The sequence below is a fragment of the Cynocephalus volans genome, chromosome 9 (assembly GCF_027409185.1).
Source record: "Cynocephalus volans isolate mCynVol1 chromosome 9, mCynVol1.pri, whole genome shotgun sequence".
Taxonomy (NCBI): domain Eukaryota; kingdom Metazoa; phylum Chordata; class Mammalia; order Dermoptera; family Cynocephalidae; genus Cynocephalus; species Cynocephalus volans.
The window spans coordinates 82,584,004-82,611,904 of record NC_084468.1 but is presented as its reverse complement, the minus strand read 5'-3'; the positions used below and the strand labels follow the sequence as shown (position 1 = coordinate 82,611,904).

General features: G+C 43.5%; 1 protein-coding gene across 1 annotated transcript in view; it reads left to right on the top strand.

The window, feature by feature from the left end:
- The window catches only part of UNC5C (unc-5 netrin receptor C), a 344,425-nt gene extending 318,503 nt beyond the window's left edge, over nt 1-25,922 (top strand). Inside the window, exons 11-16 of the mRNA XM_063108393.1 lie at nt 647-815; nt 2,919-3,152; nt 16,712-16,861; nt 18,835-18,999; nt 24,799-24,977; nt 25,757-25,922. Coding sequence (XP_062964463.1) covers nt 647-815; nt 2,919-3,152; nt 16,712-16,861; nt 18,835-18,999; nt 24,799-24,977; nt 25,757-25,922 — 1,063 coding nt within the window. The remainder of the gene's footprint in view (nt 1-646; nt 816-2,918; nt 3,153-16,711; nt 16,862-18,834; nt 19,000-24,798; nt 24,978-25,756) is intronic.
- The last annotated feature ends 1,979 nt before the right edge of the window (nt 25,923-27,901 follow it).

Here is a 27,901-nt window from a genome sequence, read left to right as displayed (position 1 = left end):
AGTTTTTTTCCGGCCAGATTCTCAGAGTATGAAGAATGAAAGTAAAGAGATATTTTTAATTGGTATAGAAATACAGTTCTATATTCTTTTTGGTCATATTTGAAAGAATGAATCTTCTATACTAGTCTGAATTATTCCTGAAAGTCATTTGGACTAAATTTAGCTCCAGGGTGTCCTCATTCTGAGGTGATTTTTTTAAAAATATTTTTCAAGTTAGGTCCTAAAAATGCAAAAGTATTTAAAATCCTGTGAGACCAATGGCAAGTATGATCAGAAGAGCTGGTTATGTAACTTCATAAGGACTCTGTTCCTTCTCATTGCATCCTAAAAGTATCGGTACGTGAATTCAGAGGAAGCCACCAAAGGCAGACCAGTGTCTGAGGGAAGGGGATCAAAGAGATGCTGGCAGATTCACTGCTGTCATAAAGACCTCCAGTCTTGCAAGATCAAGATCTTCATACATAAAGTGTGTCCTCTCATTTAATTCTGCCTCACTTATCCTACCCCACACCTCCAAAAAAAAAAAAAACTCCAAGAGAGATCTATTTGAACTGTTTATACAACTTTAGATCTCAGATCTCAATGAGTACATTCTACGTAAATACTATAGAAATGCCACTGATGCTGTTCCCTGCTCCCCTACCAGGCCACCCATGGAAGACTCTCAGACGCTCTTGACCCCTGTGGTGAGCTGTGGGCCTCCAGGAGCCCTGCTGACCCGCCCAGTCGTCCTCACAATGCATCACTGCGCAGATCCCCATACCGAGGACTGGAAGATCCAGCTCAAGAACCAGGCTGCACAGGGACAGTGGGAGGTGAGCTCCTGTTGCAATACAGACGGAATGCAGGAGCAGTCCGTGCAGATTAGCAGGAGCCATTACGGGAAGCCTCTTATGTTTAAAGCAAAACATGGGAAGAATTTTAGCTCTCACTCAAAATGAAAATCAGACAGACAGACAGACTACTTCCTGAATGCTTTGTCTTCTGATGGAATACCCAAAGAAAATGGTGAAGCATTAGCTAACTCAGGGAAAGTGCACTTAAGAGTCCAAAGTCCCTTTTAGAATATAGGTACTATATATTGGAAAGGGCTACTTTTTTTTTTTTTTTTTTTTTAATCTGCAGGTAGAGAAACACTACACCTGGGTCAGAAAATCTTAGGCACTTACTTTCAGACAGGTGGCTGGGATATAGTTCTTATGGACTTAACCTGGGAGAACAGAAAGGGTGTGTCTCCAAAGCTCCACTAGAACAAAGAAAATCTGTGGTATCTTGGCTCTCTGTGGCCATTGCCATCATAACTTCTTAAGGACAATGCCTTAAACACATCCTTTTCCTTACATCAGAGCCCTTCACTTAGCACCTATAGTTCAGGAATATGTTTACCCCAAAATATCAAATAGTTATGAAAACTATGACATAAATGTATATTTATATATAATTTTAAATAGATATAAAATATGAAGTTATAATATACAAAGTATATGTTACCTACATTGTGGTTGCTTATAGTATTTTTCTTTTAGGAGAGAAATTTTTAGAAAAGATATACATAAAGATTCAAGCCCCCAATAATTTAGGAAAACATTATGGACTTCCTGGGATTAACTGGAATTTCCTTTCTGTGAACATGTTCTACCCTTAGCCATATGAGGGGACCACTCTTTGCCACAGGACCTAAAGTCCAGGATTGGAGTCTAGGAATATATGTCATATTAAGACCAGACTTAAGCAGATCTAACTTTAATTCCATTTGAGCTATACATGTTTTATCTGGAAAAATCCCAAAGTCTTAATCTCAGGTGATCCTTAATTTGTTTGTATGATTTTCCGCCTAATACCGTATCTGTTTCTGGGTTAGAGCAATAATACTAACAACAATAATAATAGTAAACCAAATAGATGGGGAGAGTGGAAGAGGATAATCCTTATAAAAACATCGTTGTACTTGTAAGTGACTGGGACATGGGCATCTTTATTCTTGGCCATGTCTTCTAGGATGCTTTCTGTAACACGCCATCACTAGATGATACTTGAGGTTTGCCTTTGTACTGCTGGAGAAGGCAGCTGCTTTCCAGGTGTCCTTTGGGGGCTGGAATAAACCTGGAAATGCTGAGCTTCTTTCTCTCTTTTCCTTTTCAGTTTGAGCTTCCCTTTGGGGTTTAGGTTCTGTTGAAGGAAATATTTCACTGATCATCACTTCCACTTATTTTTATTTCTTGCTGAATATTTTCAAAGTCAAAAAATAATCGAAAATACTGTTTAATGGCTTACATAAAAAGTAACAGAGAAAAATGTCTTAAATGCATGGAGTTTGTCATGTCTTGCTTTCCACAGTCTGGCAAACAGGATTACTTAGGAAAGGCGGTGTCTTGCTTTGGAAAGTAACTGGCAGGTGAGTTTGGAAGAATACAGTAGAAGGCAACTGCCTAATTCCTTAATTTCTGTTATTATTTTCAAACATGTAGATTTTTAGGGAAGAAACTGCTATGCTATAATGACATTGTAATAAAATTGTACTTTTGGATTAAATAAGAAACTTAGAGATTTGAACATTAAATTCTCAGAAACAGATAACAAACTCAGGTACAGTAAGGTTGAAAGGATAATTTATAAATGTCTTCTAGATTTTCATGTAGATTCCAGTAATGTACAGTCTTGGAAGATGAAAAAATGCTAAAGAAAGGGCACCTAAATAAAGAATATTATCAGTATAAAGGCAATGGTAGAAAGGGAAATAATGATTAAGGGTCTAAACTGAAGTGTCATAAAGCCTGAGAAAGGAAAAAAAAAAAGCAGGAAAAAGAATAATCAGAACTCAGGAGAAGAGATCCTGCCCTATCCACCACCACCCACGGTGGCCAGCGTGCGTCCTTGGTGGCTTAGCCATGACGCATTCCTTCCCTCTTGTCCCCCAGGATGTGGTGGTGGTGGGGGAGGAAAACTTCACCACCCCCTGCTACGTTCAGCTGGACACAGAGGCCTGCCACGTCCTCACAGAGAACCTTAGCACCTACACGCTGGTCGGGCAGTCCACCACCAAAGCGGCCGCCAAGCGCCTGAAGCTGGCCATCTTCGGGCCCCTCTGCTGCTCCTCGCTGGAGTACAGCATCCGAGTCTACTGTCTGGACGACACCCAGGATGCCCTGAAGGTAAGTGGCCCGCCCGACCCGCCCTTTCCCCTTCACCTGGAAGCCAGGGCTTGGCCGGGCTGTACACACCTGGAGATGTGTGTGCCTGCGCCCAAGTGTGGGAACACACGTGTTTGACCCCAAAGGATGCAGTTTTTTTTAAAAAATAGACATTTGTCTGAGGCCATGCTGATATACGAGCTGTTTCCTTCATGCCGATTCCTCCCAAGGGCTACTTTTGTTTACCTTCCTTGATTTCTTTTAATGAAAAATTTAGAAGAATTTGGCAATGAGACCCACGGATGGTAAATAATCTGCTTCCGTGTTTATCTCAGCTGTGTTCTTCCTATAAAAGGGATCGGCGTAATTGCTCACACTGTATGTCCCTCTTGTGTGCCACTTCATTTATGTGCTTTCCCATTCTCTTTAGGAGGGCTCTGGGAGCGGGTTAGCAGTTGACAACAGGCTGCTGCTTTGCAGAATAAACGAGCTTTAATTCCTGGTGTGATTATTGCCATTCACTTCGTCCCATATGAAGCTTTAAAGGCATACCGTAAGCACCTTTGAAGAAGTTATAATCTAGGAGGAGGAATAAAAGCAAGAGTGCCAAGAGTGTGGAGACATGGCGGAGGATGATAAACGCTGCAGCTGAGATGCAAAGTTCTATGGGAGTGCAGGAGAGGAGGCACCATATTATTTTGAGGCAATCAGCAAAAGGAGGTCACATTTGAGATTGGCCCTAACTGAGGGTAGGGTTTTGACTAAAAATAATGGGGGGGGGGGTGGAACCCAAGATTTCTAGGTGAAGGGAGGAGCATGAAGAACTACAGAAGCAAACAGAATTACAGAAGTAAATGAAGACTATGCAGGCACATAGTTTCAAGTAAGCTTAGAGTGATCGGTAGGAGTTGTATTGGGATGGACCGCCAGAGAGAGGAGTTGAGATTCAGTTAATTGAGATAATGAAGACTGAAGAGGTTTAAACGGAAGAGAGACATGATTGAAAATATGCATTAGAAGTATTAGTTTGACTTCAGTGGGAAGATAGAGCCAAGTAAAGGAGCGCATGCTGGAGCTGGCTGATGACAGAGGGGTGATGGAGGGAACAGGTGTAAAAGCTCCTGTTCAAGTAGCCTCTTCGGGGACCTGGTGACTGACGCTGCATGGGTGGGGCAGAAGATCACGTTTCCGCCTGTAAGTAACAATAGCAAAGCAGGAGGCAGGTGGTAGCCTGGGGCTGTAGCGATGGTGCCTGTCTTTGTCAGTTCAGGCTGCTGTGACGAAGTACCTCATACTGGGTGGCTTACACAACAAACATTACTTCTCATGGTTCCAGAGGCTGGAAGTCTGAGCTCAGAAGCCATTATGGTCAGGCCCTGGTCTGCTCTTCCACTTGCAGACAGCCAACTTCTTGCTGTGTCCTCACATGGTGGAGAAAGGGCGATAGAGCCCCCTGGGATCTCTTTTATGAGGGTATTTCAAAAAGTTCATGGAGAGGTTTGTATTATTTTCAATTCTATTTTTCCACAAATTTTTTGAAGTATCCTCAATGAGGTCACTCATTCGTAAGGGTTCCACCTCATGGCCTAATTACCTCACAAAGGCCCCACCTCCTGATACCATCCCAGTGGGGGTTAGGATTACAGCATATGAATTTGGAGGGACACAAACATTGAGTTCATAACAGTGCTTTTTCTTTTGGAATAGGAATTAAAGGTATGAATTGAGTATCAACACAGAGATGCCCAAGGGACAGTTAGAAATATGGGTGTGGCTCTCTGAACAGAGAGCAGATCCTAAGATAGAGATTCAGGAACCAGGTATATTGTGTTGATATTCATCCTCCACAGTGATCAGGGAGAACACCAAGGGAGGGTAGAGGAAGAAAATGATCATGAAAATAATAAATATTACTGAGAGCATTCCGTGTGCCAGGCAAAATTCTAAATATTTTATATTATTCACTTAATCTTCACAAGAATCCTGTAAAATACGTTTACCCCCACTTTACAGATGTGCAATCCAAGGCACAGAAAGTGTGGGAAAGTTGCTCTAGGTGACCCAGCTATTCAGCGGAGAAGGCAGGCCTCGTGCCCGGGCAGCTGGCTGCTGAGCAGGGTTGCTTGAGGAGCCACACCCCAGAGCCCAGGGCCCAAGAAGAGCCCTGCCATTGCTGGAAGGAGAAAGGCAACCTGCAAAGCAGCTAAAGAAGGATGAGCACCCAGAGAAGGAAGAGGAGAAGGGGAAAAAAAATGAGTCAAGGAAGACTTTTTCTGACTATCAGGGTATTTCCTTCTAGAGTTTCTATCCAGAGAGTAGTTCTGGGTCATGAAAACTGAGAGTTTCAGGTGGTTGGATCCCCTAGGAAGTAGGGTCCAAAGGAACAGATTGTAGGGGACACCAGTGACAACAGGGAGACAAGCTAGGAGACTACTGCAGTCACCTGTGCCTCATGGTGGATTTGACCAGGATGGTCTTGGGGGAGGGGATGAGACTTGGTCTGTCGCTGGATATATTTTTGATGGTCAGGCCTGTAGAATTTTCTGATGTTGAATAAATGAGATGAACACACAGCTCTAGTGTAAAGCTTAAGGTTATTTCTTTTATATGCCTTGCAAACGTGATACTTCTAAGGCATTGTCAGGATAGAAATCATGCTAGACTTAACTCCTTCTTAAGGAAAACTATATGTGTAGGGGATCTGTGGGGTCTGATTAAAGCAGATCTTTTTAACAATTCCAAGAAAAATCATTGCAAAAATCATACCCTAGAAGACCTACATCATATTTGTAATATTGGATACACATACTTTATATTCACGCACATAGTTCTTTATGCAGGCATCTTGACCAATCTTCCCAACAGACACCACAAAAATCCATGCCAAAAAATGTAATAGTTTAGAAAATAATTTCAATTATGTTAACTAGTGGAAAAGAGTTGCAAATGTCAAGACTGACAAACAGCTTTAAGCAGTGAAAACAACCCAAGAGCAGTTTGTATTGTGGTCAACACTTTCCAAATAGACATTTATAAATTCTCAGCATCTGGAGATCCAGCAGTCACCCTGAAACAAACATGAATAATGGATGAGGCTTTCTTGCACCTCCTGGACATTTAGTAGTACAGAAATACCAAAATCCTAGCTATAGGTAAACGGTCTACCTAACATGCTGAAGAGACAATGAGATCAGTCATGTCAACACCACCTCACACTCACGCTGGAACTGGAACCTTGAGGCTGCCTGTCTCAAAAAGACGCTTCATTACCGAAATTTTGCCTTCTTGGCCTCTTGCCTGCTAATGTCCGCAGCAGTCTCTCCCACCTCCCTGCTTCTCTAATCACTGCCAGCCATCAGTGCTTCGTCATGCCTACCCCATGCCTGACTCACGCTCTTCCTGAACTAGCAGTTCTCCAGCTCAGTGTACACGGGAACTGGCAGGAACTTTTAAAAAGCCTCCCTCCAGGGTCCCATCCCAAAGGTTTGATCTAGTTGGTCCGGGTATTGGAGTTTTGGTTGTTTTTTTTTAACACTCCCTGGCTTATTCTGTTGTGCAGTCAAGGTTAAGAACTATCATCCTAAACATTTTCACAAATCATTTTGGAACTTTAATTCTATTAAAGACAGATTTTTCTATAGCCTCAAATCATTTCTCTCCCCCACTCCTTCCCCTGCTCATGTAATTGCCCCCTGGATCTTCCAGGTAACACTTCACAATACCTGCGGGGAAGACCACACCCCTAACTAACCACAGGGCCAAGAGAAGGGCCAGTGCTGCTCACATCCATGAAGCCTCCTGCGGCCTCTCTCTGCTTCATGGGCTAGATCTCCCTTCTGTTGCTCATTATCTATTTCAGTTCCTTAGCACGGACATGTCCTCACACTAGCAGAACCTGCCTCGTGGTCTTTCCACCCATTTTATTCCCATCATTCTCTCAAATTCAGTGTTGCCGCTGAAATCACAATCCCTTTGCTCTAGTAGCCTTCATATCATCCGCATTATGTAGCCACCAGTATACACATACTCTAGACTTCATCCTCACTTGCAGCTGCTCCATCGCCAAGATCTCCACCTGGGAAACTCCCCCTTCCTGATGACAACCACCTCACCTTCCATGTCTCTCACCCAGGCTGCGCAGAAGCTCCCTCAACCTTCCGTAGTCTCCTGGTCCACAAACCCTCATCTGCTCCCACCCATGGTGATCTCTGGAGCTGCTACAGGCTTTTCTCAGTCCCACAGCTAAGGATGACCTCCACTGAACAAGCCCTGTACTTCTCCTTCCAGGCTGAGTTGCTATAAAAATATCATACGTTTCCGATTGTGTCTGTTACACTCTCAAGATATCTGATCTAAGCACTGCCTCCCCCTGCTCTCCACAGTCCTCTTATTTACTTAGCAGTGACATGACCCCTCAGCAGACGCTCCCTCAGCTGCTGTCCTTTACACCTCCAAACCTTTCACTTCGGCCTCTTCTCACTTAATCTGGACTCTCATGACAAGGATCTCTGCTTCCTTGTTTGCTTGTTTGTGCTTTAATCTGTCTCCTGACCACCTCCATCTCTAGCATAGCAAACGACGCCCGGACGTGGGTCTCCCAGGACTTGATATTTTCTTACAGTCACTGCTGTCTGCTGGAGATTCTCTCTGAATTGCAGAAGAGATCAGAAATGTTGGACTAGGGCAGAGATGGGGGCCCAGGGGAGCACTCATTCTGTGGGGTCACAACTACGCGGTCCTTGAGAGCTGTTAGAGAAAGATTGTGGCCCAATGTCAAGAGCTGAACATATCAAGAATATTATCACTTTTGATCATATGTGGTTGTATTATCCAAGTGGATGAAAAAAATAAAAGGGAGACCTCCCCGTCAGTCAGCCTGAAGCAACCCTGATGCATCTTTCACCTCCCCACCCACCTCTGAGTTTGGCAACTTTTGTAACAATTTCCCTGAGTTTTGTTAAATGTGGGGCAAAAATAGTCACCTGAATCTTACAAGCTGCACTTAGCAATTTGGAAGCATTGATGTGAGTGAGAATGCCTGCAGTGACTACCGGAGTGGAAGTCAAGGCTGAGGGGAGACAGGGGGATTCTTTTATACCCCTTTCAGGAGGGGTTTTCCCTGCGCAAGTGCTGGAAGGACCAGTGGGAACAGTGCTCAGGCTGAGTTTTCCTAAAGAGATAAAGACGCTAAGAATTGTGGGAATAGTTTGGAATCTACTCAAATATAGAGAGGTCAAGTCTATTGCAAAGATTGAGTTTTGGGTATCAGAGCTTTTCTTTTTCTTCCCTCTTCGGGTAATTAAAGTAATAAAATGGTGTTTTCCTTTCATTATTTGCAAAGACTTAAATCCTAGTATAAATAGAGCAGAAATTAACAGAGAATGAGGTTATATTTGGGGTAAATTTAAAAATACCTAGGGAGAAACAGACGTCTGTGTGGAAGTAAGTAATTTCTGCCCCTCTATCCAAAGGGTACAATTTATGAGGTTTTCCTTTCGTAATAAAGGGGTTTATGCTAAACTCTGAGATTCTGAACCTAAAAGAGGAGTTATTTGCATACATTACTGGCAATGTATGATTAGTGAATTTCTGAAAAATGTTTACGTGATGCAAAACACGTAATGTGTATCCACATGACCTGCCTTTCTTTACGCAGTCATGTGGCCTGGTGAAGAGCCTTCCCTGGATTCAGTCAGTCTTCACATACCCTAACTCATGCTGTAGTCTAGTATAGTAACCTGTAAAAGGTCATATTATGTGAAAAGATGAGAAGAATGAAAGATACATAGAAAGGCGGAGAAAGAGAAGGCATAGTGGGTAAAGTCTAGTTGAGAACAGTGTGATACTCACTTTTTAAGGCTACAGTTGTAGACAGTCATAGGCAGCTTGTTAAAGGGAGAAGGTGGTTTTAGTTTCATCTTGCCACCTGTCGCCTTCTCCACCAGTGCCTCCTCTGTGACCTTACTGGAGCCAGACCCCCTCAAGCCTGCTCTTCTAAGCCCCCTAAGGCTGGCCTTCCCTGGAATTGGCCCCATTACCCACACCTTTTCTTTCAGTTCCTTCAAACAGCCTCAAAACTAGCCTGACCTGTGTTTATACCTTCAGGATCTTGGTCTCTGGAATGAAATGAATATATTCACACATGTAGCACATATATTAGAAAACAACAGGAGATAATGTGCTAAATGTTCCTAATGCATTTTCCCTGCTGCGTGTATGGAGGGGAGCACAGTGTGGTAGGAAAGCCTGAGTCAGGCTGGGGGACTCAATCAGTTTTGCCACTCATCAGCTTGGCGAGCCAGTCACTCAACTTGCAGACCCTTTGAGGATTCTAGGAGATCGAGGTTATTAAATCTCTTGGCACAAAATAGCTACTAGATACTGTTAATCATCGCTAGCTGGGCATTTAGGCTACTGTGGCATTTTTAACATAATGGCTTAATGAAGCTGTGAAATCTAATTGTGATGTAGTTGTGGGGTGAGATTCAGGTTTGCTGGCAGTCTGGCTGGTCATCCACTTAATCACAAGGATCTACTTGGGTTCCTCTAAATTCACCCTGTCTTTAGCATCTTCTCATGAGACTTGGTCCTATCCCTAGCATATCTTGGAAATGACCTGTCATGTTGAATTTATTTTTTGCGAGGAAAAGAGAGAAGAGAAAACAGAAGTTGTGGTAGGCATAATAATGTCCCCGAAAGACATATTAATATTCAGAATCTGTGAATATGTTACTTTATCTGGCAAAAGGGACTTTACGGTTATGATTGAGGGACATGGCGAGATTATCCTGGGTTATCTGGGTGGGTCCAATTTAATTACACAGGTTCTTAAGAGTGGAGAACCTTTTCCAGCTATGGTCAGAGAGAGAGACGGCCACAGAAGAAGGGTCAGAGAGATGTGCCACTGCTAGATTTGAAGGTGGAGGAAGGGAACTGTGAGCCAAGCAAGGTGAGCAACCTTGGGAAGGTGAAACAGACATCTCTCCTTGAGCCTCCAGAAAGGCAGGCAGCCCCAGGGACACCTTGATTTTAGCCCACTGAGAGTTGTGTCGGACTTCTGACCTACATACAGGACTGTAAGATATTAAGTTTGTGATGTTTTGAGTCACTACATTTGTGATCATTTCTTACGGCAGCAATAAAAAACTAATACAGAAGTTTAAATTAATGTGTTAAAGCGTGAAAAGAAATACAAGGTGACTTCAAAAATCCTCTTCCTAATATACAGATGGAAGAGAGAATCTTTTCCTTAGGAGCATGCCCAGAGGTAGACAAGTGACATGACCTCTTGGCATTTGACTGTAAAAGTGTCACAGACCGCCTTGACAGGGCAGGCTGGAAGTGGCAGCTCAGACCAAGCAGCCATGGCAGCAGCAGCTGTGGGAACAGCAGGCTGAGCCCCAGAAACGACGTGACTTGACGGGGAAACGTTTGCACGTGGTCACCAGAGTCCAGCCTTGTTATTATTAGGGATGAAGCAAGGCAGACGAACTCAGGGGGAGGGCACCGCACCCCAGCGTGAACACAGGAAGGGAGAGCCACAGTGTGAGGCCGGTGCCCAGAGCAGGTGGGCGCGGCCGGGCTGGCAGTCAGACTTTCCCCGCTGCCAGGCTCAGCAGCCTGAGGCCTGGAGGCCAGAGCAGGAGGCGGCACATGGGGGGCTGGAGCAGCATCACAGAACTGGCAGGAGCGGGAGAGAAGGATGGCTGCTTTTTTTGGCCTCTGCTTTGGTGGAGTGCAGGCCCACAGCTGTGACAGAGACAGCGGCGACAGCCACAGTAGCAAAGAGAGAAATTTCTCATCCCCAAATGGCAAGGGCAGGTTTCAACACAGTATTAAAGAATGAATGGAAGCAAGGCAGGTTCCATAAAATCTGATGGCAGAAGCGATTTTTTTAAACACAGTCAGCACAATCATTGAGGATTAGCCTTTGAAAGTTTAACTTGTGTGGTGCGCTGGACGTCTGCTGGCTTGCTCTTTGTGCCTCGGAGAGTGGTGTGTGCCCATGTCACAGAGGTACGGTGCAGGTGTGGCGCTGCCCGCGTGCAGCGCGGCCCTCAGTGCCTGGTCCAGCACCGTGGACAGAGCCTGGAGAGCGGCTCCATCGCCACGGAGCGGTAAAGCCAAACCGGCTAAAACCAGGCGGAGTGCAGGCTGCCGTTGCTGCACTTGCTCTTTTGGGTTCTCTCGCTGGGTCGTCATCTTAGTGGTTTCGCACAAGAGCTACCTCCACCTGCTCACGTTCCCAGTGCTCATCCCAGGCTCCTTGGCAGGAATAAATCCCGCCACTTCCTGGTCCCATACTTCCATTCAAGAATAAAGAGTGCATGGACGAACAATCTCCAGAAACAAGTTCAAGAATGAAGCAAGACAAAGCAAAACACAGTCCTGATTTAACCTCCTTCCAACCTTCTCTTCAAGAAGAGATTTCAGTGAATTATATGAAACTTATATTTAATCATTCTTTTCATCCTTTCTCTATCTAAGCTTTCTAATAAGATAAGGAAAAGAAGGAGTTGGAGAGAAAACAAGAGATACAGAGAGAGACAGAGTCTAGCTAAAGACTAGGTGATCCACAAATAGGAAAATCACCCCTTGAGAAACTGAAACTAAAACAAATGCCTCGAAGGAAGAAGGTGGCGTGATTCAGAGCAGTGGTGTGAGAGAGGAGGTGAGTGCTTGTGCAGTGAGTGTGAGCTGAGGAGGAGGATGGGGAGCAGAGGGCGGAGGGAACACGGACAGGGCTGAGAGCCCCGGGCCCAGCAGCCCTGCTGTGCAGCCCCTGCACCTCACAGGGCTTGGCACAAAGTTCCTGTTTTTCATAGCTTTGTAACCCAGCTTCAGCCTGGGCCCTGCAGGCAGAGTCTTGTCAGATCTTTGTCATATTCAGAGTCAAGCATATATGTGTATGCCATTCTGTCACCTGAGGGCTCCCAGGGAGCAATAGGTGTGAGATCAACACTTATGGGAGCTTTGCCCAGGCTCTGAAGGACCAGGAGTAGAAAGAAGAAAGAAGCAGAGGAGGCAGGTGCAATCCAACACCGACAGAATGCAGAGTGAAAAATTCTGGGGTTAGGAAAAACCACAGTGTGGGAGTCATATGGCTTCCAGATGTATCCTTCCTCTTGCCTTTCTCTGTCAGGGCTTAATGAGGGCAGATTCTCTCGTCTGCAAGCCTGGGAGAGCTCTGGGTACAGGCCAGCGGTGCTCCCTCTATGCACACAGGCCTTTAAAACAGCTTGGATTTATTGTGGCTCTTAAGTGGCCCAGGCTAATGGCTTGGCATGGATAATGTCTTGGTTTAATTGGTTATTGTGAAAGCTGCTTGTTTCTACTGTGGAATCCCTTGTCCCTGCCTTTAGAGCCATCCCTCACATGCTCCCTGAATCAATACAGCCCTCACTCAGGGTCTGTGCTGGAGGCAGCCCCCCCTGGGGAAGGAGCCCATCCCACAGGATTACTCAGATCCCGGGCAGAGGGGCCTGGTGACACTATGCCTGCAGTCCTATGTGTGTAGACGTGCGTGTCACCGTAGAGGGAGGGCTAGAAACACCCCTGTCGATAACCAACTCTTGAGAGTGCATATGCAAGGTAAAGTTTGAGGGGTGGCATGCAACTGTACAAGGAAGTCAGAACTGAACCCCTTCTCACATAAGCAAGCAAGCTCATCAGAGCAACAGGTGAATTCACCCAGAGCCAGAACAAGGTGGGAGATGCCGCCCTGGGGGAGGATAACCTCTGCAAAGGAAGGTGACATTTACATTTCTGAGAAAAAAGAGCCTAGATGATCCTAATTCCTATTATGGTGTTTCTTTCCAAGGTCAGGATATCTTTCTTAAGACTTCCTAAATCTTTTAACCTTCAATATATTTTGTTCTTATTCTCTTTTAAGGTGTGTGAAATGTCCTAACCTTTGTGATCTGAAAGCAGCGCATCTAGAAGCTGCTTTAGAGCTGAGCACACGCACTATGTTGTGCCTGACATGGATCCAGGCAGGCCTTCTGTGCTTCATGGATGTTGAATGAATGTTCCCAGGAAGGTTAAGGAGAAGAAAACATTTAACTGTAAAGCCATATCTTATTGATTTGTATGTCTGTTATTTTTATGTCTTCTTATGTATCTGTATCATATACACACTAACCAAAATGATTTCATGCAGAAGGAATTCAGAAAACAAGCTTTTTGAAGTACAAGTTGCAGCACATTTTTAAGTGGGACCTGCTATAGCATATCTCAGGTCATAATACTTAAAACAGTAACAATATGGAACAAAAGCCTAGTTAGCTTATCAAGTGGGCTTGCTATTTCTATCTTCTGACACAGAACTTATATTTGGGATTCACCGTATGTGACAAGTCAGCTCTGAGTCATGTGGAGTTTTAGATTATTTTAGTTTCCAAGATTGTTTTAGTGATTGGTTGAGATATCTGTAATTCATGCTTAAATATTTGCATTTTGATTGTTATCTTCTTTATTTTGTTATGTTTCCTTGAAGTTGAACATCCCGAGTGTAATGATATCAGTTGCTACTTTTCAGGAAAAAATGTCAAATTTAAGTTTGGTAAAGTTTTTTCTTACAAAATGGTTCACTCCTCGGCTGATTTCTCCCCGAGGTCCTAGGGAAAGGACAGCTGTCTGAGCCAGTAGTCCCCAAAACTGAGTTCACACACGCAGGCCCAATGAACTACTGGGGCAAAAAAAAAACAATATTAGTACTTCTGTGTTTACCTATCTTAGTTCGTACTTTTAACTTTATGTACATTTTATAATGTAACATGTTAACATACTGATGTATTAATATAGGTATATAACATAAATAAATGTAAAATGCCTGCTCAAGCTTTGACAGGTAGGAACATGCAAGAGAACATGTTTAGAGGCCCCTGCTGTAGGCATGGAGCATTCTGATGGCCTGTCTATCTTTCACCAGGGGTCATGCCCAATTGTGAAAGGGAGAAAGAAACCGGTAGCTCCCAGCTCCCTATAGCAGCTTTGTGTCACTCCTGGTTGATAGGGAGATGGAGAGCTGAGGAATACGGACAGAGTGTGTTCTCTGGCCCCACCATCTTTAAAATGGCACTTTACTTGGTTCGTACTCTCAAAAAAGGGCTCTACAAGCCAGTCCACACTCTTTCCCCACTAGGGAGAACTCTTTGCCATGACTTTTGAGTTCATTGCTAAAGAAATCAAGGACCGAGCCTGATTCTTGAGCTGACTCCAACCCAGACTTTACGCTCAAAACGTGGTATTAGATTTTTTGACTTCAAGTTCATGGCCAATAGGCAGTTGGGGTTTCTTTCAATGGTCCTCCTTGCCAAGAAAACTGATAATGCTCTCTGTATCCTCTGGCAATCTATGGTGATTGTAGGGATGGGGTGTGGATTATACATCGTTGGGTACAATTACCTCCCAGAATACAATGCATCTTCTTTTAGACGTCCCAGGGAGATAATTTGGACATAATGAAGATCTATAGTAATCAGATAATTACTATCGATTGCTCTTTAGACATCTTGATGAGGTAATTAGGGCATACTGGAAAGAAGCTAGAACTGATTGATTGGCATGACTGTAATCTCAAAGATTTCTAATTATGTTTCTTTTTTTCTAATGGCTTATAAACAAACATCATTTTAGCTTTAGAATTTGTCAGGTGCCAGGTTCACTGGGAAATCAGCTTTCTCTATTATGCTAACTAGACCCTGAGCGTGATCAACATAAGCTTATTATGTCTTCCTGCTGGAGCAGAAGAAATGGCAATTAACCCTCACTTTTCTTATTTTCCTCCATTCCACATGGCCGGATTCTTGTAGAGGACCAGGGTATGCAGGGTGGTGGAGGGCGTTCTGTGAGGTGCCTGTGTGGCTGGGCTCACGGAGCTGCAGGCACAGCAGTCAGGACACAGTGACACAACATCTGTGCTGTGGTGGCCGGCTGACTGTGGTTGGGGGCTGGCTGACTGCTCAAGCTCCTGTCACGAGTAATAGCTACTCATCAGCCAGCCACGTTAAATAGGTCAATACTCTCAGGCAGCTGGGCCACCCGCTTCTCTACGTCAGCCTGCTATTGCCTCATTGTGTCCATTAGACACTAATTAGAGGAGTCCCCGTCTGAGACCACATTCCACATTATCCTAATATCTCCTACACCTTATCAGACCTTTCAGCAGCTTGCATTGTTCACCATAGTGGCCTGACCCACAGATGATGGATGCCAAGAACCACTAAAGAAGCAGCTTGCAGTGAGCTGTTTACATCTAATCGATGATGTTAGCAAGCTCTGCACTTACTGGACTACAAATTCATGGGTCAGAATTCATTCAACAAATGCAAAGTGGATGCATTTCTGGGTATAACACAATCTGGGTCCTATACTTAAAATTCTCCGCCATGACCCTTCTGTGCTTGGTACCCTGGTAAGGTGTCCAGTACATATGTGTGGCCTTCTGAATGAACACCTATGTTCTTGAAATCCCTGCTTTCTATTGAAATATCAGCAACAAAGAAAATCATATTTTACTTTTATATTTTTTAATAAAATCTATTATATTCCTGGACCCCATTAAAAAAAAAAAAAAAGGTCACAAATGGCCTACATATTTGTATCATTAGAACTTTTAAGGCATGAGAGGAGTAAAGTGTGTGGGGATGGTTCAGACAGCAAAGGAGACCCAGGATAGTTTGTTCATTGATAACTAATGGTCTGCTGCTGTTTGGATAATTACAGCTACAGCTGGAAATGCTTCGTTAACCTCCATTAACTAGCTTGAGAAATGGAAGTATATATAGAATTTGTCTTCATGTTATATCTTTATATTATAAGAAAAGTACATAGCAAATTTTTTCATCAGCCACAATTCTTGAAAAATAAAGTGTTTTTTTTTTTTTAATTTCATTTGAGTAACTGTTTAGTTCAATATTTGGTGTTGAAAAAACCTTCCTACACTGTATCAAAATATCTTCCTCTAGTAGGACATTTAAAGAACATATTCTCATTTTTTAATAGTTAGGAATTGTGCAATGGATCAACTTAAGGAAAAAATTCACGATTTTATTTTTGCATTTAAAGGAAAACTACAGGGTAATGAGCTAACTGTCTAAAACAGGTTTCAATATTTTGTTTGTTGGTTGGTTTATCAAGTCCAAGGCATGGGGTTGTCTTCCAGTTACTTGCCCCTTTACCTAAAAGTTAAATGAAAATCTGCTTTCTTATCTGTTTATCTATATTTCTCCCTATTTAGTCTATTATTTGGGGTTCTTCCAGTTTTGAGTTCTGATTGTTATTCCCCCTATTTGATTAAATACTCTACTTGTCAGTCAGTAAGGACAGGCTGTACTGAATTTGCTCCACAACAATGTGATGTAGACTGCCAAAACATTGTCAGTAGGGCCCAGTCCCATACAAAATGACAGGGGCTTTTGTTTGAGGGTCTCCGGGCTGCAGAAGTGGATGTTCATGGTGTTACAAGAGTTAGATGTGCTGTTCGGGAGGCAGAATGAAGAAACTTACTCATCTGATGAGAGCTGATGGAAGTGAAGTCATCCAATAACATGCTTTGGGTTTTGGACATGTCATTGCAGGAGGTTTTACATCTTGAAAGACAGATGGGAGGACAGCTCCTAGAAGAACCAAAGGCTCTTCACTTTAAAGGCAGCACCCACAACCTGCGCCTGTCGATTCACGATATCGCCCATTCCCTCTGGAAGAGTAAACTGCTGGCTAAATACCAGGTAAGATTCCCAACATGAACTAAAGGATTGGAGGCAGTGCCGAGAAAGACGACCAAAATTATATAGACATCAGAAATCCCCTTCCTTGATATTAATCTTAGGTCAGTACTTGTTTCTCCAGAATAGTTTTGGGTTATTCAGGATTTTTAAAAAATACCACATAGACATGCAAGTATTTGAAGGAATGCTTTTTTAAAATTCTTCAAATTACTGTACAGTCAAGGTTTTATTTTTTAATAAATAAAAGACTTCCAATTCCATCCGTTCAATTAATTTTCATATTAAATGTTCACACTGAATTGATAAAAACAGCCTCAAATGCATTAATAGGAAAAATAGGACATTGTTACCCCATGTGACACAAATTAGGCTTCAGCCTTGCTATGACAGTACCCTTACATTAAAAACTTAAAAGGAATTCCAGTTTGGGAACTGAAATAGCATGTGAAAATAAAACCCAGTCAGGATTTTATTTTAAAATAACGGGCATGAAAAGACTGGTCCCAAGTCTCACTTATGTTCCTGTGAGAAAATCAGGACTCTCAGGGGGTTTTCACCTCCCCCCACCCACCCCGTGACTGTCCTGATGGGATTGGGAGCCTCATGGCCAGTCCTTGGAGGTGCAGACACATCTAGAGAAGCTGTGAAGCCATGTCTACACACATGCTACTCCAACCCAAACCCCAGCACTGCGGCTGAACTGGTCGCTATTTCCTGATATAAGTCAATGAACAAACCAGAAGCACTAAAGGGAAGACTTTTCAGCTCCACTCTTACTTTCATATGTCAAGTGCTTAACACATAAATATTGGAAAACAAACCTGCTAGTTCGTTAACCATCGTGAGCTTGGATGGAGGTTGCATGCCAGATTCTTCATATGTAGCTCAGCACTGGATGGAGGGATTGGGCTATATGGGCTTTCTCATTACATCTCTTCTTTGCTTTCATCTTTCCTCTATGCTGCAATTGTCATAGAATTCCATGAATCGTCCCCTTTTACAAGCAATTTCCTTTCTAAAATCATAATGGAGAATACTATTTTTACTGATAATGATAATATGGTATTAGTTAAAGCTAACCTGGCAGGATGCTTACATCAGCCACACTCTCTTATGCACTATGGTTTATCTCATTTAACCCCCCGCAGGTCAATGAATTAGCTGCTCTTTTGCTTATTCTTTTGCAGATGAGGAATCTGAGGCATGGAAAGGTTAAGTAACTTGCCCCAAAGCATCAGGTGGGCTCGGGGAGGAACTTCTCATTTGTACCAAATTTGCCTTCACAGCCTACAACCATGTGCTCCCATATTTTATGTATCAACCATTTCTTTCTTTTACTGACAAAAGAATCTCAGATTGCCTGTGTAATGTGGTCTAGACTTTTTGAAAATTTAAGTCTGTTAGAGGCTTGGTGCTTTTTAGGCCAAGGACTTTTTTGTGGCAGCTGAGTCTGCAGTTTCCCACTGTGGTGAGTTTTGGCTTTCACCACTCTGTGCAGAGCAAGGATGTAGGCATGAAAGAGAACAGTATCGGTGCATTATCCTTTAGACTTTCTCTGTTTTTCTCCAGAATGTCACAGCAGGGATTCCTTTTAATGAGCAATGATGACTGGTGAATGTAGGTTTTATTTTGGGAATTTTTTGAACTAAAAAGTCATTTACAATGGCTCTTTTTTCTAAATGAGAGACACATGACAGACTGGTTAGGTATATGGATTCTAGAGACTGACTCCTTAGATTCAAATTTTGACTTTGCCACTTCCTACTTGTGTGACATTGGGTAAGTCATTTAACCTCTCTGGGCCTCAGTTTTTCTCATGTGAAAGGGGGTCAGGATGTACTTACACACAGAGCTGTTGTGAGGATTAACTGAGGTAAATGTATAATACCAAAAACAGCACCTAGCCCAGAGTGTCTGATAGTTGCTTTTGGTAATAGTCCCTCATTCGTGGTTGACACTTTTATATCCTTCAGGAAATTCCTTTTTACCATATCTGGAGTGGATCTCAGAGAAACCTCCACTGCATCTTCACTCTGGAAAGATTTAGCCTGAACACGGTGGAGCTGGTTTGCAAACTCTGCGTGCGGCAGGTGGAAGGAGAAGGGCAGATCTTCCAGCTGAACTGCACCGTGTCAGACGTAAGCAGCTCTCGTCTGTCTGAAATCAGGGGAGAGAATGACCCTCAGGAGGAGGGAATGAGGGGATAAAAGGAGATCTCAATATAGGCCATATGGGAAGTCCTCAAAACTTTTTATACATCCTATTTGCTAATGAAATAATATTTTTAATGAACACAGGGAACTAGATGCCTAAAGGAATATAATAGGGAATCCTCTTTGAAAAACAAGTCTAATTTTTTATGACATGAAGTTAAGAATCAGGTTCTAACTTTTAAAAACAGACCTGAATTTCAAGGGCAAGGTGGAATTTAATAGCGTGCACATGGATTACTTTTCCCAAAGCTTCCCTTGATGCATGTGCTCCCTGCATCCTCCACCCGTCCCTCCTCCCTTCTGCTTCTTTCTTGAGTAATGTGCCCCCCTTCACCTTAATCATGTGCTGCTTAGTGGGGTGCAGAGAAAGAGAGGGGCCCCTGCCCTCTCTATTTTTCTTCTTTCCCTGTTTCTCTTTGTTGAAAAGAGAAATCTCTTGGTCTCCTTCCTCTCTCTGACATAGTTTTCCAAATATCAGAAGAGATATCCTTTTTTCCAGGGTGGGGGAAATGTTGCAGAAATAGAAGTAAAATCTACATGTTTTCCCCTGGTGGCCATCAGTTTTGCCTTTCTTTGCTGTGACTGTCACACCCTTCATGTGGGCGTTTTTACATGCCCATATTGCAGAACTAACAATGATCACCGCTATTTAACACTTCTCTGCAAGGAAAGGGGAGGCGTCTGTGACTTTATCTGTTCCCTGGGATCCTGAGGCTGTGGTGCGGACACTGATAGCCCTGCACACCGGAGGACAGAAGAAGCCACAATACACGGGAATTGGTGGATTTTAAAAACTACAGCGGGCCAGCATATGATTTAAAATACTACTTCCCCCTCACTGTCTCATGCACAGTGATGAATGAAATGTCAGTGTGTTCAGCTTGTCTTGCTCCACATGGCATATTTAAAGACTATCTTCCTCTGCAAACCAAGTGGGGAGAAAAGCATGTCGTTCTCTACAACACTCCATCTTTCCCACAGCAGGCCGAGGTGCGGTCATCATTTCCTTCTGTAGTTTCAGGAGACTTTTGACTCATAAACAACTTTAGTCACAGACCCCGGCGACATTCATAAGGCGTGATCTCGGTGACCAGGCGCCATGGCAACCGCCGGCCTGGGGGCCAGCGCTATCTCCCAGGCACACAGCACCACCCCTGCTGGCTCGGGAGGGTGTTTTCACTTTCCAGGCCCAGCAGGTCTGCAGAGTTCAATAACCACCCAGCTCCAGTGACAACAAAGGCTTGGGGATTTTGGAGGGGGGTGAGGCGGCCTGGTCCTTTGATGGCTGTTTTCTGGGCAGCGTGAACATTTGCTGCGTGCTCAAAGGGTGGATCCAGGCAGCCACAAATGAAAGAGAGCTGTTCAGCGCCTCCCCCCTCCCAGAGAAAGGACAGCTTTGCATAGTGTGATCACAATTTAAGGACTTGCTTTCTTCTGCCAACATAGAGGGAAGATGATTTCTCTTGCAACTTTGTGGCAGTCAGCTCAGAGAGGCCAGCCCTTCAGTCACGTTGGAGGCATTTGTCCATGTGTGACAGACAAGTGCATTGAACGGAGGGAGGAGGGGAAGAAGTGACCGGAGTGGAGATGACTTTGGGGATTAAGGGGCACTCTGCTGCCTTTACTTCCGGGTCACTGAGTCCCGCCATTGTGGTTAGCAGTGAATGCGGGTGCGGTGCGCGGAGGAGCAGGTGTGGGGCTGCGACCGGGACTAGAGAGGGGGGCGCCGCGCTGAGGGACAGTGGGCTCTGCGGGGTCCTGAGACCCAGGTCCTCATCACTAACTCCAAGAAGCGGTACAAGATGACTGACAAACCATGAACAAAGAGAGAAAAAGGTCCATTTGTGGTTGCTTTCTCCTTCACAGGGCTCCTTCCTAGGGTCACAGGTCAAAATGTCAGCTGGGCGGGGTTTCCAATTCCAATGTCCCCAATGTCCTCGCTTGCGAGAATGAGCCAACCTGCCAGGAATGTGCTGTCCCCTCCCCTAGCCACCCACCACTGCCCGGCACTCACCAGCGGCTGTGGATACAGCCACCCGCCTCTCTTGGCCTCTCTACTGAGACCTGTTGCCCACCACAGAGCCCAGGCCACGCGTGTGACATGTACCGTGATTATTTCAGGAGCTGGCCAGTTATTCCTCTCCGGGTGCTTTGGCCGGAGACAAAGACTTTCATTTCATGGAGATGAAGTTTAAGAATAAAAATGTCTGGAAGACTATAAGTATTGGCATGAATGAATGCCAAAATGTAAATGATGATAAAAGATTTTTTTCTTGGTTTTTTTTTTAGATAGGTGCAGGGCCAGTAATAACCAGAAAGCTACCCGTCACCACCAAAAGAAAAAATGGTGTAGAGAAAAGGGAGAAACTTACAGTTTCTTCAGGACTTCTATTTAGTTTTAGCTATAGACAAAGACCCATCATAGGAAATTCCCAAGTGGACAGTTCCATGGGGACATGGGCAATGACTTATTCCTCTTGCCTCAGTTTCCTCATGTGTAAATTGGTATAGTAATATAGTTATCCCACAGCATCCATGGGCAATTGGTTCCAGGACCTCCTGTGAATACCAAAATCCAAGGATGCGCAAGTCTTCAGCTCATCTCTAGGTTACTTATAATACCTAAAACAACGTAAACGCTACTTCAATAGTTGTTATACTGTGTTGTTTAGAGAATAATGGCAAGAAAAAGAAGTCTGTGCGTGTTCAGTACAGACACAATTTTTTTTCCTTGAATGTTTTCCATGTGTGATTGGTTGAATCCACAGATGTGAAACCCACAGATGCAGAGCACTGACTGTATATTATATCTCGGGCCTGTTGTGAGAATTAAATGATATCATTAGGTGAACAATAGTAAGTGCTCTGAGCAGAGCTCGGCCCATAGTACACACTTAATACACGCTCACCGTCCTTACTGTTGCCGTGAAGCCATTAGGGTACCTGGGCTCTTGAGTGAACTCTGCCACTCCAGTCCACGGGATCTGTCTCAACTTAAGTTTCAGGTTCCCTTTCTATCAAAATAAACAAACAAACAAGCAAAATAAAACTCAGATAGTTCCTAAAAAATACATAAATAAATGAAAAGTAAATATAAATCAATAAAAATTAGCTCTGAGAGAGAAGATGGCATATCTCCCTAAGTTGTTTTATCACAGCGTTGCTTAGCTCATGGCTCTGAACCCTGGAGAAGGTGTAGCTTTAGGGGGCAGTATTAGTCATCCACTTTAATAATAGATTTCCAGATAAGAATAACAACTATTGTAATTTCTTACATTTGCTAGATGTAACCTCTACTAAGTAGTGATGCGTAGAACTTTTGTGTGCACAAAGGATAACATTAAAAACGTACAAAGTAACATCCCACTGTTCCAGCCATTCCATCCATTTACCTCTTCTCTTTTCTATACCTTGCTCAAAATGACCACTGGGAAAATCTAGTTTTTCTTAGTGACTTTAGGAAGAGTCAGGATATAGGAGTTGTTTCCACTGTGGAGTCCTGACGCCTTCTCCCATAGCAGCTGTTTGGTTAATGTTGAAAAATCATATGGTTAACTAAGGGAATCATAACATCAAAGGCAGATGGTACCAATATCATAAACAATTATTGTAATAAGCATTCTGTGAGAGTAAACTCTACTTTTACCTGGAAATAAAGGAAGAACTAATAGCAACTGAAATTACTAGATGAAATGTAAATGTATTTTTCTTTTACTTTGAAGTCTGTTGTTGGCTATCTGATAAGAGAGACAAGCAATAATGCCCCATGAGCTTGTTTCATCCACACAGAAATAAATAAGCACAGCAGCCAGGGTTAGAGGGCTCAGGACTTTAACACCCACATGAAATGGTGATGGTCTTTATTCACCAAGAAAAAGGGAACGACCTGAATATAGAAGCAGACCTTCCTGAGATCCATGCCTACCTGTGACGGGCCTTTAACTTCAGGATCTAACAGCAAGAAAAACTAAGCCCTTAGCCGCCAGTTGGAAAGAAGGTCATTACTCTATGAAGTGGGCTTCCATCAGGAACTGGCTTTATCCTCTTTTTCTGTTAAGAAAATCTATTTTCCCTCGCCTCCACCTCCAACCCATCCATACATCATTTTGTGCCTCATATAAGCACTGGAGCACTCGGGTTCAGACATCCCAAACATAAAGCCATTGATAAACACTGACACATACCCTCAGATCACTCTTCTGGTCTCCTTTCTTTGAAGACTATGCCCCTGGGGGTCAGGAATGCTCTCCCCTTGAATCCCTTAGAAAGCCCTCTGTGCCTGATGGGGGAAAGAGTTGTGGGTCATGATCCTTATTTAGAGACACCAGCTCCCATTTGTTGCCTCTGTGTTTTGTGCCACAGTCTTTTAAATCCTGGTATGTGCCAGAGCTAACACAGAGGAGCCAGTGGAACTCTTGGACTCTCAGTTTGCCAAGCTTTGGGTTTTGAGACCAAATATTGTGATTGCAGCCAACACTACTGTGCATATGTGGCCCCCCCCCCAAAAAAAAAAGGTTTGCTCTAAAATGCCTTCCAAACCCCAGGATGGACCCCGTGCAGTGGATTACCCAAGCCTAGCCGTGATCATTGGTTGCTGATGCCAGAATGCAGAACACAATGCCAGTCAACACGGGGGCACAGACCACTGAGAACCACCGCCCGCAGCACAAACCCCACAGCTGTAGAGGCCACTGCAGCAGTGCAGGGTGGCTTTTAGGGGCTCTGGGCAATGGTGACACCCCCAGAGCTGAGCCCTCAGCAAGATACTGGAGACTTCATCATGGCTGACACTGTGTGTGGCCAGTTTATCCTCCAGCGACTAATTATGCACACCAAGGAGTTACCTACTTTAAAAAAAAGAGAGATGACATTTAAAGTAGATTAAGTAGATTTTCTTTTATTGCTTTAATAGTTCCCAGGCAACATTTGCTTTTGCTTTTCCAATGAGCAGAAGTGAACAGAAAATGATTAGAGTTTCTCCTGCAGATGAAATTCACATTTTGCATTTGTGCTGTTTTATGAGCTGAAACTATTTTAAGAGCCAATTTATGATTTTCACTACTAAAATTAGATTTAAAAAAAATAAGGATGTACAGCAATTGGAGGATGTCATTAGCAGCTCGCCCTAAGGCAATATACTGTTTACCATTTTCTTAAAAAAAAAATTAGTCTTAAATTGACATCATTTAGAAGAGAGCTGTGTTCCATTTCATTCAACAAAAGCAGAACTGAACCATCTTCAGCATGGGTTCCAGAGAGAGGGGGGCGTTTCTTCAGGGAATTCCCTTCACGGTCAGTTTCCAGAAGCTTTAACTCTTAGCCTTCTAATCTCAGATCTGTTCATCCTCAAAGAACTGTTCTTCTAAACATTTTTCCCCTCCTGAAATCTAAACTTTTAGGGTCATTGATACTCCCTCTTTTCGCTCTCATCCTGGAGCGTCCCATTAGAAAAGCTGGTATTGAATCACACCAGAGCTTTTGGTCTAGCTCAATCCTCACCAAAGACCCATAAACTCAAGGCTGTGCTCAAAATGTACCCCTTCCTCTCATCCAGGTAATGTACAGTAACTCACAACTTTCAGGGTGGGAAGAAGCCACTCTCATAAGAATAACAGCATCATTCTCTTCCGACCGCTCAAAGCAAGGCATTGTGTTGATTGGTTCAACAGGGATTGCTCTTGTCTCCAGAAATAATGCTGTCTTGTTCCCATCCCTGAACTGCAGGAACCTACTGGCATCGATTTGCCACTGCTGGATCCTGCTGGCACCATCACCACCGTCACAGGGCCGAGTGCTTTCAGCATCCCTCTCCCTATCCGGCAGAAGCTCTGCAGCAGCCTGGACGCCCCACAGACCAGAGGCCATGACTGGAGGATGCTGGCCCATAAGCTAAACCTGGACAGGTGAGATGGCCAGGCTCCAGGACTAGTCACTGTCTGTCAGACACAGGTCTCTGGATGTAACTGTTAGACACTGGGCAGCATTCCTTCTTTTCCATCCACACATCTACTTACTTCTTCACTCTGCAAACACTTATTAAGCTCCTTCTTTGTACCTTGCACCATGGGCTTGCACACACATTGTGCCAAGAGACATTCTGGGCTTATTTGACATTTGTAAGTACCAAGTTTTATGATCCACTTTGCAAAGCTGAAGCGCTAAATCCCCCTAAATGATATATCCACTCACTAAGGTAGTTATTGTTCCTTTTCTCCAGTTAAGCAGGACCTAATGTTTGACGAATAATTAACATGTTAACACCTCACTGATATTAAGTTATAAAGAGACCTCAGGAGCCTCTCCTTTGTAGAATGTCACCCAGTAAGGTAGTAAACCAAGCAAAAGACATGGCATGACCTGTCAAAGATTATCAGAGCCTGGGCTGGAAAGAAAACATAAGTATCTTGATTTCCTGCTTAGGATATGACCCACAGACGTCTTGTCTCTTAAATTATCTTACTCAGAGTTGAGGTTAATAATGTTAAACATCACGTCTCCTGTCTGGAGCTGATCTAATTAAGTATGAGCTAGTTATTGAGGATGGCTCACGATAAACCACAGTGGGACTGGTATACTTGAAGACAAATGGAGAGACACAGATAGATTTAGCCAAGTAAAAATAGAATAGAAAATAGATCTGTGAATCATGTCATCCAGCACAATCTCCCATTCCCTATTACAGGTACTTGAATTACTTTGCCACTAAATCGAGCCCAACTGGCGTAATCCTGGATCTTTGGGAAGCACAGAACTTCCCAGATGGAAACCTGAGTATGCTGGCAGCTGTCTTGGAAGAAATGGGAAGACATGAAACCGTAGTGTCCTTAGCAGCAGAAGGGCAATACTGACCATGCTGGAACTGAAAATGAAGGACACACATGCACCGGGAGTCTGTGGCCGTCCAGGAGAATCACAGCCGGGGAGCAAACCCAGACCAGACCAATGAGCTTCACAGGCACGATCACAGCAGGAGAGAGAAGGAAAACATACACCTGCCGATGTACATGCCCACTTTACTCGGACATCATCAGAGGAGTTAAGAAAAATGGTGTAAATTTGTACTTTGAATTTAGAAATCAACCTAATTTCTTCTCTTAGTTGGGCTGTATGCTGTGTGGTACAGGATCTTACAGTTTCCTAGGAAACGCTTTTTATTGCTATCCAGATATATGGATAAACTTTCTTAACAAACCCAATTTCTACAAATGTTGTTTACATCAGATTGGACAGGGATGCAGACACTGTCCATGGCTCGTTCTATTTTTGTTCAAATCATTTGAAGTTAAAGCTGTGGACGGTTTGTTGTGTCTATTTCAGATGAGTAATTTACAGAGAAATCACAGACTTTTGCTACAAATCATGTGCATCAAGTGTCTCAGATAATCCATCAGTGTCCTGTGTCTAGAACTTGTCGAACCAGTGTTACTACTTGTATCAGGGAAGTGGAGAATCTAAGTGTAGAGGAGAGATAACTAAGACTCCTTATTCCTTGGGGAGGACCCTCCTGGTGCCCTTTGGGAATAAAGCCGTAGCTTTGCAGGGAAGATAGTAATTCATATTCAGCCACACAAACAGCATTTCTTCACAACACGTGTGTTTGTAATATGCGATTCGAAGTGGTTTTTTCTAAAAGGTATTATTATTATCATTATCATTATTATTGATGAGTATTTACAAGTATTCTAGTAAAAGGATTTTCTTTTAAATTTTTTCTGTTAGCAGTACTATTAGTATTTGGGTATTGACTAGACCTGCCTCATCTTCTCACATAACAAGGGGGCGTGGTCGCCAGTTTAGTTCAACAGGCACTGCTTCCTTGACCTTTTACCTTTCTTCTACTATTCTGCCCTGGAAAAGTAGGCTTTGTCAATCTGTGCTTGCCGCTTGCTCAGGCAGTCTTTCTCTGAGTCCCTGTTAAGTTCACTTAATATTGTGGTTGTGTGACCCCACATTGACTCCCCATGGTGCTCTGTCTACCTTAGAGGCAGTGTGGTTGGGGGAACAGCCTCTGTACTGGAAATCAGGAAACCAGTTCTTATCATGGGTGTGTTACTGTCTAGCTATGCTACCTTGAGAAAGTCATTTAACCTCACTGGATCTCAGTGTCCTCACCTGTAAAATAAAGGGGTGGGATTAGATCCTCTCAAGGTTCTAACATGCTGGACTTCCACCGTGATGCCTCCCATCTCATTCATCAGTCTGAAGACCACAGTGGACTCTGACCTGGATCATTTAAATAGCTAGTGTTTTGCCCAGGCTACATTACGCCTTTCAAATAGTTCCGACTTGGAGGATAATTACTCTAACTTGCAACACATGTGGCTTTTAAGTCTTGTCTTTGTGTCATTGCATTATGCTGTTCACAGAGAGATGGCATCCCTTCCTTACCATTCTCTTGTCTTCTCTTGGGACTCCAAGCTTTCCTAACTAATTGCAAATCCTGTTTTATTTTTGTCTTGGTTTCTTAATATCAAGACCACTCTTACAAATTCATCCAGCAGTAGGAACTTAGTGAGTTTTTTCTCCCCCCTTAATCTTTGCTTTCATAATATTCAGTAGTATTTTCAAGTTATTTAATTAGCCCTTTAAAAAAATTGTACCTTGCAAAATGTTAGTCAACAGACTACTTTATGTAAACTGTGATGTTTCCTTGGGACCATCACAGGCTCTTTGTTTTAACACAGAGACTCCATTCAGCAGGTGGGGAATGAAGAGTCAGCAGCCTGGTAGCCAAACCAAGACTGAACAGCAAGGGCCCATGCGTATGAATCAGAACCTCAAAACAACACTGTGGTTTACTTTGGGGCTGGAGGTATGCAGGTTGCTG